Source organism: Cydia pomonella, unplaced genomic scaffold (assembly GCF_033807575.1).
Source record: "Cydia pomonella isolate Wapato2018A unplaced genomic scaffold, ilCydPomo1 PGA_scaffold_96, whole genome shotgun sequence".
Classification (NCBI taxonomy): Eukaryota; Metazoa; Arthropoda; class Insecta; order Lepidoptera; family Tortricidae; genus Cydia; species Cydia pomonella.
Genome location: NW_026907929.1, coordinates 1 through 13059, shown reverse-complemented (window position 1 = coordinate 13059; position 13059 = coordinate 1). Strand labels below are relative to the sequence as shown.

Genomic DNA, 13059 nt, shown 5'->3' with positions numbered 1-13059 from the left:
GTTTTGTTCACATATTTCTGAACACCTTGGCCGTTCGGTTATAGATGGCGACTGTACTCGTCTATTTCGAGCCCAAGTATATATGTACGTATTCAGCGTCAGCATGAGTTTATCCATTGGACCAAAATAAACTTGATGTGTTTTATAATGAGTTTTTCGGAACTTATCATTTGACATTTACCAGTCGCTTTTCGGTGAAGGAAAACATCGTGAGGAAACCGGACTAATTCCAACAAGGCCTAGTTTACCCTCGAGTTGAAAAGTCAGATGGCAGTTGCTTTCGTAAAAACTAGTGCCTACGCCAAATCTTGGGATTAGTTGTCAAGCGGACCCCAGGCTACCATGGGCCGTGGCAAAATACCGGGACAACGCGAGGAAGAAGTATAATAGATATTAACCCTTTTCCAGGCCGCACCAATCTACAAGGTTTTCCGAAAAAAATCAAATATATTCGAATAAATTCAGCTTTGATGATTCATTTGAAGACAAGTCACATTTTACGAAAGTGCAATCTAAAGGTCTTAGCACATTGTTACAACTCAACAGCCACTCGACTCAAAATTAAATATTGAAATTAAAGCCTTATCTTGTATGTCCTATAGTACAATCTTAAAATTTAGAACTGTCGGGTGGTCTACGCGTCGTCCACTCGTCGTCCACTAAGGTGAACCAAAAGTGAGTTGAGTTGGTGTGGAATTGGTATAGTGTGCGAAGACCTTTATTTGAACCTTAAATCGGATAGCTAAGATTGAAATTCTATTGGCGCGTATGTGGTCGATAAATCGTACTATGCCTGGAAATGCCCATTACTATAGAGGACGGGAAACGAAGGGTTGCAGGCCAAGTAGATATAGACGGCCGAGCGTAGCGAGGTCGCATAGGGAGACGCGGCCGGCAACCCCGTTTCCCGCCGAGATTTGTATAGTGCTTTTCTCAAACTCGCAATGAAATAATTAAAAAAAAAATAGGATGATGATGATGATTGTTTCATGTCTTAATGTGATAGGTTATTCCGTGCGTGGGGTATTGAAGGGGAACAAAAATGTAATTATATTGGCGCTACCACGCACGCCGTTACGCTTTTTTTCTTTTTTCTTTCTTTTTCTTTTTTTTTCTTTTTTGCGTTTTTTGTTGATACCGAAAGGGAAACGAAAAATTGATTATTTTTACGCTACGACGCACGGTTTAGGAGATACAGCCCTATAAAGATTTCTGAATGACTGAAAAAAATAAAACTTTTTGGGGCTGTATCTCCTAAACCGTGCGTCAAAGCGCAAAAAATATGAAATTTTTGTTTCCCTTTGAATCCCCGAAGTAATATTTAACAAACACAAAAAAGAAAAAAAAACACAAAAAAAAGCATACTGGCAGAATTTTGCTTATAGGTTTTTTACGGTTGAATGCCAAGACGTGCCATAATTTGACGTTTAAAAACAAAAGAAGGTTGCCTTACAGGCCTAGGTGTGTAAGGCTGTATGAAATTCCTTTACATATCATCATTCATCGCACCTGATATGTAGTATTTCCGGACCTAATTTGAAGTAAGTCATGTCAACATTTCATTACAGGTTTCAGAAAAATGATTTCCGTACGTGTCCGCCATTCAAAGTGCCACTATAGGCTTGAATTAATTAAGTTCCCTCACGGTCCCCTGTTTGATATTCCGGGCTATGTAAACACGAACGTGTGCACTATCGTGCAATCAAAATGCTTTTATAAACACAATCTAACACTAAAGTGTTTTCGTTTGATCCTTTGTACGCCATGCGTATTATATATAAGTATATATCGCATCGGAAACCTTATTGGAATGAATGTATAGTGCATTGTTTACCAACGGATGAAAGGGGATGATCATTACAGTCTAGTTGGGCGCTCGAACTCAGTGAGTAAAGTATATATCGTCGCCGTAGAGCGAAAAGTCACCAAATCACAAAATGGCCAAAATTGACTTATATATGTCATCAAAATCGCATTTTTTTTTCTCCAAATTTCAGTCTTATTGCGGTAGCAATAGCGATCATAGTTTCAATTTTACAAAGTTAAAGAAGTAACTAAAAACTCACTTCGGATTCAATATTTTAGTCGAAAAATACCTAATTCCGTTATACATTTTTCAACTTCTTGTAACTTATTTATGAGCGTACCTAAGTCATTTTAGTTATATTATAATGAATAAACACATATAAAACCACAATTTTATCTTAAGATAATTTCAGTAAAAAAAAATTTAATTATTATTTTTTTAAACCCTCATAACTCAAAATGACCAATGAACGATTTGGTGACTTTTCGCTCTACGGCGACGATATGCACCTATTTAACGTTCTATATTATTTCTTGAATACTTTAAATTAATAATTCAGGTAAAAGTATCGCTATTTATGGATTGAGGATTTAAATATCAGCATGGAAATTGTACAAGAAATTCATTTAAAACAAAATTATAACTGCTTATCATAAAATAAAATATTATTATAGAAAAACAAAAAACCCGACTGCACTAAAAAGATGAAAACAAGGCCCACAAGAATATTGTTGCTGATGGTAAGTATCGCAGGCGGGGACCAACTTGACCGCCACCAACGAAAATACCTACCTAACAAGGAAGGGTACCCAACTGTCCGGTTCCGATTTGATTCATTTTGATATATGTTATAGAGTAGTCTGAAATAACGGACACGTATTTTTTTTAGCTGCCCAAACTCAACCTGTTAGGAGAAAATGGCCTTCAAAGTACTAAAAAGTTACTAAATCTTCTAACTCCTATAGAAAGTGATGCTCAAGCAACTTGCTAGTTAATGGCTGGTTTGAGTATATGTTTGAAAGCAGCAAAAAATAATGAGCACGTGTTTTGTTATATCTGCTTACAACTCAAGTTTTCCTAAAAAAATACCTGTCTTTATGTGTAACTTTAGAGATAAGATATTATAAAACTTCGAATGTCGATTTTTTTAGGAAAAAATGAGTTTTAGCCGGTCTCATAGATTCGGATCTTGATGCGTCTGCTTACAAGCTTGGACACTAACACCTTGTGAAGGGCTGCACTGCATCGCAATGTATTCTGGATCCTAATCTTTATGCCCTATGAAGCATGGACACTAACACTCAAGGAAGAAAACATGCTGCTAGTTGCCGAGAGGAAAATCCTCCGTAAAATACTGGGCCCCAAACGAGGAACGGATGGAAGTTGGACAGTCCTTAAGAACCGTTAGATTGAAGACCAAGTGGCTGAACCTAATATCATGGGAGAAAGTAAAGCCCACAGACTCCGTTGGTTGGGCCGCCTTGAGAGAATAGACGAAGATCGGAACGTGAAAAGAGCGTACCTGGGTCGCCTAGCAGGAGGACGTCCTATCGGACGCCCTAGGTATCGCTGGAGCGACATGGTGGAGGCGGATCTGCGCGAGCTTCGAGTCGACAATTGGCGAGAGGTCGCACAGGACCGAGAAAAGTGGCCCTGTCTTGTGTCGGAGGCCAAGTCTCATTTTGGGTCGCTGAGCCAACGGAGTAAGTAAGTAGTAACCCTCTGTTGGTCCCCACCTGCGATACTTACCATCAACGACAAAAATTGCCGAACTTTGTTCTTGAACACGGACAAACTATGAGCAAAAATATCTATATCGTTAAGAGATTCATTATACAAATTACAAGTGCGCCTAAAGAAAGAGTTTTTAGCATACTGTGTGCCACAGGAGGAAATAGTGTAGGTTTAGGTGAGTGGGACCGAGAAATTTTGAAGGAAACGCTATCTAACAAAAGGTTAGAATCTTATGTGATTTCTAATCATTTTAAATAAAAATAAAACATCTAGATATGCAGGAGAAAAGTTGTTGGAGAAAAGAAGATTTTCTCCAACGGAGGGAGACTATGTCTAGCTGCTGACGAAAAATAATCAGTTATAGCGGCCGGTTCTATAATCAAGGGACTTCTTCTTCTTCACTGGCTCAGTGACCCAAACAGGATCTTGGCCTCTGACACAAGAGAGCGCCACTCTGCCCTATCCTGCGCCACTTCACGCCAGTTGGGTATTCCGAGGGCGAACAGGTCTTTTAGGACTTCGTCACTCCAGCGGTATCTGGGACGCCCAGACGGACGTTTTCCACCCGGGTGCCCCACATACGCTCTTCTCACGGCACGATCCTCTCCCATCCTCTCTAGGTGACCGAGCCAGCGGAGTGTGGCTTTGATCTCGCCAATTATATTGGGCATCGCAACCAGCTCCTCTAGCTCCCTATTCTTCCTATGCCTCCAAGTTCCATCTTCATCTCTGATAGGTCCCAGAATCTTCCGCCAGATTTTCCTTACAAAAAATTTGCTGAATCCTTTCAAGTCGAAAGTTTTTAATTTGCCTTTTAGCAACGCCAGTGACTGGCTCTGCCTCCAGAGGTAGAGCGTTCCAGAGCTGGAATGGGCTTACCGCCACATAAAACTGCCTCAATACTTTTAAACACCCCCTTCAGCATTAATGAGAGATGGACTCAAGAATGGAATGAGAACTTGCCTACCAACCTAGGGACAAACATCAACCCTACAGAAAAACCAACAGGTTTCTCACTACCCAGACGAAGTTGGTGCCAGTTAAATCGATTACGAACCGGTTGGGGTGGATGTCGAGAGTTCCTACACAGATGTGGCTGGAGAGAGTCGCCAGCATGCGATTGTGGAGCTGACCATATTATGCGCGAATGCCCACTCACCAAATACCAGGGCAACCCAGCAGTGGACTTGTTCACCTTAGACAACAATGTCACCCAATGGATCCAGCAATTGGGCGTAATAAATATATCTACCTATATTTCATATGAATGAACGATTGTATTTTTGCCATACGAATAAATAAATAAATGGGCTTACCTAGTAGCACTTTGTTACGCAGACGTCGCACTATGCTTCGGGTCTCAGAGGGCGCTCGCGCCGAGCGGAGCGTGGACCAGCGTGCGTCCTTCGGTAGCCCTTTTTTTAGCTGCCGAGCTGCAAATACAACATTAACTTCATAGTATAGTCGTTAGATTTGTAGCTGGCATTCAACGGCTTATCCATTGTCTATCTTATACCTTTAAACGAGCAATTCTTGTATATATATATTTCTGTGATCTCGGAAACGGCTCTAACGATTTCGCTGAAATTTGGTATATGGGGGTTTTGGGGGTATAACTAAACTCCTAACTCCTTCCTTGCCGTATCCGGCAATGGCGACCCCATCAACAATTCTTATCCGGATTATGAAATGCCCTTATGTGGCTCGCAAAACCAAACTTTGTTTTGAAGATGCGGTCACACGATGCGCAATGGAGTTGTCCAGTCGAGTTGCGGGTGTATGTGTAGGAGGGCTTAGGTTGCATCTTGCGGATATGACGCTTAGCATCTAGGTCTTCCAGACGCTGCTGGTTTGGGGGTATACAATGGATCTAGATTAGTCTTATGTTTGGGAAAACGCGTGTTATCGAGTTTTCATGCGTTTTTCTTTGGACGCAGAATATGGTCGCTAATTTCGTGTTGCCGGCCACCGTCCGTCTGGTCCAGCGGGTTAAGACGCGGACTGCTAAACGAGTGTTACGGGTTCGAATCTCGCCCGGTGGCTAACTTTTTTTTTTATATGTTCAAGTTTACATATAATTTTTATTGTTTTAGACAAGTTTAATTTAGTAAATAAATGTAGTTAAGATTATCACCTATACACCACCATATAGAGTTATAACCGAGCAAAGCTCGGTCGCCCAGGTACTTTTAACTAAAACGGCGCATGCCACTACCTGCAAAAAGGGTCGTATAATTCTAATTGACACCTGAGGGCGGGCTAGTCTAACGCTCAAAAAACCAGTGTTTTTTTTATACTATGTCGGTGGCAAACAAGCATACGGCCCGCCTGATGGTAAGCAGTATCTGTAGCCGTTGCCGACCCTAACCCCCTCCCCCCCTCGTTGAGCTCAGGCAACCTTACTCACCGGCAGGAACACAACACTATGAGTAGGGTCTAGTGTTATTTGGCTGCGGTTTTCTGTAAGGTGGAGGTACTTCCCCAGTTGGGCTCTGCTCTAGAATGACATCCGCTGTGCTGTGCCCTACCACACAGAGCGAGATGACATTCACAATGCCCATACCTCTCTTGTGGACGCAGTTTAAGGACGTACCCGGGTCCGGGTACCGGTGTCCGGGTGTAGGTGTGCTCTCCGATAACGCGCCTTTGTTTCGCATATCGAGGACACAATTTAGACTGGTTCGGTAGCGTTCGACTCGCCGGCACTCGACCGTATAGGGACCACACAAGAACTCGCAAATTATTCTTCCATTTGTTCATTTTGAATCTTATTTCAATTACCATAGGAGTTGTAATTAAATAACCGGCTAAAGTGATTGACAATGGATAAGCCGTTGAGGGCCAGCTACAAATCTAACGACTATACATAATGTGCTACTTTCCCGCTAGCGGGCGGGAATGACCACTTTTCGTGCATATGTCGAAACTTTATAGCCATATGTACTGTAAAACGTACAATACACGTGCGAATAGGTAATTTGAAACTCGTGTCGACTGAAGTGTTTTCATTTATCGCCATTCCTTGCGAATTTCCTAATTTAGATATAACAAGGGCTCATCAATTAATGTGCTACTTTCCCGCTAGCGGGCGGGAATGACCACTTTTCGTGCATATGTCGAAACTTTATAGCCATATGTACTGTAAAACGTACAATACACGTGCGAATAGGTAATTTGAAACTCGTGTCGACTGAAGTGTTTTCATTTATCGCCATTCCTTGCGAATTTCCTAATTTAGATATAACAAGGGCTCATCCATTGATTACGTTACACGAATTTCTAGATTTTTTACCCCTCCTAGTCACACTTGCTCACATTTGACAAACCCCTCCCTTGTGAGACATCACATTTTTGGCAATTTTATTTTCAATTAATCAAATTTTCGGTTTGGTTAAAGTGACGTCACAAAGTTTGTGACTCCCCCTCCCCCTTGTCACAACATACATACAATTTGATTAATTTACCAGCCATAATTTTCAATCGTGGCTGAATGCCAAATAGGTCTGTGCCTTCGATGCCTAACCTGTCAAGAAATCCCAAAATGGCGGACGAATGTTTGATACGTCACCGCATTTAAGAATTATTCCGCTTAAAATTTAGTTTGTTCTTCACAAGTGTGATGAAAAACATATTAACTCCGTGGGTAAGAATATTGCAAACTCGGGTCTTTAATTCCCACCACCCTTGTATTCAAAATATCACTTACCCCCTTCGTTGCACAATGTACTATTTATTTTTCTAATGTATTCATTGTTGACATTTGATTTATAATTATAATTGATAGTGGTGCTTTTTTTTATAATAGTGGTGTTTTATTTAAGTTTTTTTTGTAATGATTTCTATTGATTTTTTAATTACATATAAATCTTTACAATGCTTGTGAATCAATGCTTGATTTATTATAATTGTAATTTTTTATTGATTTAATTTTACAATTTACATTTAGTTAAACGTAATACGATAGTGTGTAAGTATTTTGGACGTGTTATAATTACTTTTATCAATAAATATATGAATATGACGCTGTGCACTTTTTGTGATGGGGAAAAAATGTTAAACTGGCGACAGGTCACGTGACCGACAGATTCGTCAGATTGAAAATTCGTAAGACGGACACGTGACCTGATCGAAAAGGTACAAGTTTTTATCGATACATAGATAAACCATTTATTCGCTTGCCACAATACACACATAAGTAAATGAAAACAAATAGAATCAATATAGATAAAAATAGTTTATTTCCAAGTAGGCATATTACAATGCGCTGTCGAATAAAGCTACGTCGATCTAACCCTACACACACAATAGCAACATTAAAATAAAAATATTGAACAAAAAGCATCAATAAAAGGTTTGCTGTATGCTTTCAAAAAAAAAATGGGTTCTGGCTCAGTAACACGCTGCACTCTTTCGGGTGAGCACTGATATCTGCTAGGACCCAGATAACGAACAGATTATCGATGTACCAAAAATATATACACAATTATCGCAGACTGTACTGAATGGATAATACCACCAGTTTGACATTGAAATATTCGCTAGCGTGTGCGCAACTTTCTATGCATCTCAATCATCTTAAAGAAGAAAAGCTTTGCGATCCTAGCGAAATAACGGTATTTTTTTATGGAATTCCATTCCGGGAGAAAACCTTTCCTACTAACTAAATCATCACAAATCACTTTGATATTGGTGTCGATCGCTTCAGCATAATATATACTAGGTTTATAGGTATCGCTTTAAAAAAAAATTTCATCACACTTGCTCGAAAAAGGTCTTTTTCATGCAGGTGTACTGAAGGCCAAAGGCCTATTTTGTTCCCACGGGAGTTATGGATTGTGAAAAAAAGGGAGTTATAGCTTTATTTTAAAATTACGTCACTTATTCATACAAACCAAGTAGCATATGAGTTTTACTTTTAAAATACTGACGTTTATAATTTAATATTTTATTATTCAATTTGATTAATTTAACGGCCGTTTTAAATATTTTTATATCATTTTCAATCGTGGCTGAATGCCGAGTAGGTCTGTGCCTTCGATGCCTAACCTGTCAAGAAATTACAAAATGGCGGACGAATGTCTGACATGTCACCGTATTTAAGAATAATTTCACTTAAAATTTATTTTTTTCTTCGCAAGTGTGATGAAAAACATTGTGTGGAACTCCGGAGTTTTTCATGACTACCTTTCTTCACATGCAACTAATACTTATCGGAATAATTCTAAAAACCCCAAACATAATTAGGTTGCGTTGTTTTATCACAGAGTTCCTATGTCCACCTCCTGTTCCATCATCAGATCAGCTCGATGGTACCATAATATTGCATTGTCCATCCTCCTCCATTGGAAACCGGGAAGTGGGTCAAATTTAACTTGCAAGATTTGATTACAGACAACGGGACAGGTGAAACTAAATAAAAGCTTTGTAATAAAATATAAGGTTATTAATAAAGTAACGCAGTTGCTGGGACATCCCATGTTTTTAAAATGTCGGCATAAACAATATAGTTATCGTGAAAACTTCGCTGCAGCAAAGATATACTATTATAGAAAGCATTATAAATATTCTGCATGAATATAAAAAAAAAAACCGGACATGTGCGAGTCGGTCTCGCCCACCGAGAGTACTTTACTCCGTACTTTTTTGTATTTTTTGTTATAGCGGCAACAATACATTACCTGTGAAAATTTCAACTGTTTATGGTTTTCAGGCTGTATATCACGGTTCATGAGATACAGCCGGGTGACAGACGGACGGACAGCGGAGTCTTAGTAATAGGGTCCCGTTTTACCCTTTATGTACGGAACCCTAAAAATTAATGAATTGTTATCTTTTATTAACTAATTTGCCTCTCGAAACAAAATTTGCACACAATTTCTATTATTTATTAAATTATTCGTGCTTAACGTCCTTACCGTGATAGCAAATCATGTTTTACATAAATATAACAGTTTAGAATTAGGAACAGTGTGATAAGAGAAAAGTGTGGATTGAATGAAGATGTAGTGACAAAAATTGAGAAAGGTATGTTGATGGTTTGGACACGTGGAAAGAATGAGTGAAAGAAGGTTAATAAAGAGAGTGTATAAGGGAGAAGTAGAAGAGGGAGATGGAAGGGATAGACCTCGGCGGACTTCCTCTGATCAAATCGGGGAAATCCTGAAGAAAGGCCAGGCCGAGAGCACTCTAAACCGACGAGCGTGTATGAGGAATGTCATGAAAGTGAAGGAAGCGAAAGAGGTATGTCAGGATCGTAGCAAGAGGAAATCCGTGGTATCAGCCTACCCTGGAAATAGACGTGATTATATTGTATTTCTTCTTCCTCGCGTTGTCCCGGCATTCTTGCCACGGCCCATGGGAGCCTGGGGTCCGCTTGACAACTAATCCCAAGATTTGGCGTAGGCACTAGTTTTTACGAAAGCGACTGCCATCTGACCTTCCAACCCAGAGGGTAAACTAGGCCTTGTTAGGATTCGTCCGGTTTCCTCACGATGTTTTCCTTCACCGAAAAGCGACTGGTAAATATCAAATGATATTTCGTACATAAGTTCCGAAAAACTCATTGGTACGAGCCGGGGTTTGAACCCGCGACCTCCGGATTGCAAGTCGCACGCTCTTACCGCTAGGCCACCAGCAACATGTGATTATATTGTATTTATAACAGTTTAAGTGTATGTTTACCTTTGGACTCTGCCCTTGAAGGTGGTTTGTCAACCGTGGAGTCGCTTCGCTCTTTGGTGACCGTTTTCTTTGGTGCTGGCGTACGTTTCTCTCTGACTGGCGCTTTTTGTTTTTTGTCTGTAACTACCGATGGGTATGAGAAATCCAAGTTAAATATTATATATAAATTTATTTGCTGATGAGCCCCAGCCATATAAATGGAAAATACAAATTTTTCCACTGAAATTTAAACATATTGTGTAAGAAATTGAGTCGATTTTGCGTTGTTTGAAAATTTAACGAAACAACGCAAAAGATACTTCTGCCGCCAGAATGCAGCACTAGCACCTTTCCTAAACCATAGAGTAACTTATACATACTGTGCCTTAAACTGTTTTTTGACAAGTTTTCACAGATAATAAAATATGACATTGATGCATCAAGGCGGTTTATTTACAAACTACCGGGAAACGCGAAAATCGAAATTTAGTTATCTGGCTCTTCGTCGCTCGAATATGCAAGAGTGACAGAGAGGTTAGATAACGAAATTTCGATTTTCTTGTTTCGCGGGAGACCCTCGGATTGTGATGGAATGTGGTAGTGGCGCCCCCTACGCAGAGTTTCGCGTAATATTCCCAATTGAATATTATCAACATTTCATCGAACTGATACTCGTCTCGTCTCGCTCGTCTATAGTTCGATGTAATCAAAATTACATCGAACTGTAGATTAAGGGCTCCTCTACACGATGGCCCAGCGTAGGCCAGTCCAAGGGACGCAGCTATGCGGTGAAATGAGATAGCAATATCACTTGCTCCCTCTAACGCATAAATGCGTCCCTAGGACTGGCCTACGCTGGGCCATCATGTAGAGGAGCCATAAGATCGATGAAATATAAAGATATATTTTTTTTGTTTGAATTAGCATTACTTAGTTTGCGTCTGGAACAGCGCCATCTACCAGGACATTAGGACAACAAACTAAACATAATTAATAATTTTAAATTAATTTGATTAGTATTTTTTATTTAGTTTATATCATTTTTTTTAAATAATAATAGTTTAATAATAATTATTTTGCATTTTGTATATGGATATCCGGTCCGAAATAAAAGCTTTTTATTTATTTATAGAACCAAATTAGACAGGTGAAACCTATAATAATCATGGTGCCATACAAACTTTTGTGAGTTGTGAACCCGATTAGTTGCACCTAATTCGTTAAATTATAAAACATAAAATCAATTCTATTTCGTACGTTGTAGGTTTACATTCATCTGGCAAATTTTGAATTTTTTTCTTATATGGCTGGGCGTTAGCAGAATAGTATGTTATGGACATACCTGTGATGTCCTTCTGTCTGTGCTGTCTATTATGCGGCTTGGCAGGCCGGTTGTTGAAATAGTAGACGAGCGGTATGTCGTCCGTGGACTCCGAGGACAGCTTCTTTCGTTTCTTAGTGGGCCCCTGCATCGAATACTATAATTTGACGTCTCGAAATAAAACTAAATTAAATTGTACGTATATTAATTGCGCTATTGTTTTTAATTTGAGTGACAATATCAGCCTTATACTCGTATCTAACTACGAGTAGCAGTCTTTTCTTCGCACCATTACATGAATAAATATTTTACACCATAGAAAAATATACATATTTTTCTATACATATTATAAAAAACCTTCTAAGATGCGTTCAAAAACTAAATTAGCATAAAGATAAACTGTTTTGATTGGACAAATTTCTTATCTGTGAAAATATTATTAAGTAATAATAGTGTCAATATCGAAAAACAAAGGAATTTAATTTGACCTTTTTTTTTTCGCAATGGCGTTCGTTAACATGCGGGTTCTGAACAAATCATTCAGAGCTCAACGAGGGGGGGGAATGCTAAGGTCGGCAAAGCGCATGTAACACCTCTGGAGTTGCAGGCGTACATAGGCTACGGAAGCTGCTTACCATCAGGCGGGCAATATGCTTGTTTGCCACCGACGTAGTATATAAAGAAAAAAAGTTTATAATATAATATGTGTGTAGATAAAGCAGTCGCTTTCTGCTCGTTTCATAAACCTACACTTGTACTTTAATGCCTTTCATTATGTAGTAATCACATAAACTACTATAATAATAAGAATAGACCGGTCGCAGCGTCGGACCGTGTTCGTCGACGTCACCATCCCCCATGAGAATCTCGTGAAAACCGAGGACTAGTCCAGCAAGTACCTAGACTTGGCTCACGAGATAACCGCCATGTGGGATGTTGACTCGACGATCTTTGTGCCGATAGTCGTTTCAGCGAACGGTCTCATAGCGAAGAGTCTCGACCAACACCTAGAGACTCGCTGGGTGGCTGGATCAAGGGTCAGATGCAGAAGGCGGTGATCTTGGACCCGGCGCGGATAGTACGTCGGTTCCTCTCTCTGCTGCCCTGACCACCGGCAGCTTGGGCGCTGCTGGCGGCACCCTTATAATTTTTTTGTATTTTACTTTTATATTCATATAATAAATGACCTAGCCTAAGCTGAAAAATAAAGAAAGAGAAGGATAACATGATGATGGAATGATACCTTGCCGGCATCAGTGGACTTGCGCTTGCCTGACCTCAGGCACATGTTGCCCTTGTTGCCCTTGACCTTCCGGCGTCTCAAGGGCACCCGGATCCTTGGTCGGACGCACCGTCCGTTCGGCAAGACGGGCGACGGTATCTCGTCGTCTCGAAGACGTTCGAGCACCACGAGTGGTTCTTGCTTGTGTTTGTGTATGTCTGCAAGATACATTTTATTGTAATCGATTCATTCTAATATGACGCTCGTGTCTTAGTGTGTAGATTTTTAATTTTGTAACAAAAAGTTTTTAGGGTT

At 39.9% G+C, this 13059-nt stretch overlaps 1 protein-coding gene across 1 annotated transcript; it reads right to left on the bottom strand.

The window, feature by feature from the left end:
* Positions 1 to 1099: 1099 nt before the first annotated feature.
* On the bottom strand, positions 1100 to 13053 carry LOC133534396 (uncharacterized). Its single transcript, XM_061873487.1, has 4 exons — positions 12766 to 13053; positions 11544 to 11667; positions 10223 to 10345; positions 1100 to 4974 (listed from the first exon to the last, which is right to left on the bottom strand). The coding sequence occupies exons 1-4, from the start codon at positions 12973 to 12975 to the stop codon at positions 4790 to 4792; spliced, it is 642 nt and encodes a 213-aa protein (XP_061729471.1). The 5' UTR covers positions 12976 to 13053; the 3' UTR covers positions 1100 to 4789.
* Between the last annotated feature and the right edge of the window lie 6 nt (positions 13054 to 13059).

Coding starts and splice junctions, on each gene's coding strand:
- LOC133534396 (XM_061873487.1), bottom strand. CDS start 12,975: ATGTATCTTGCAGACATACACAAACACAAGCAAGAACCACTCGTGGTG. Junction 11,668..12,765: donor AGTCCACTGATGCCGGCAAG/GTATCATTCCAT, acceptor TATTCGATGCAG/GGGCCCACTAAGAAACGAAA. Junction 4,975..10,222: donor TTCAAGGGCAGAGTCCAAAG/GTAAACATACAC, acceptor TTGTATTTGCAG/CTCGGCAGCTAAAAAAAGGG.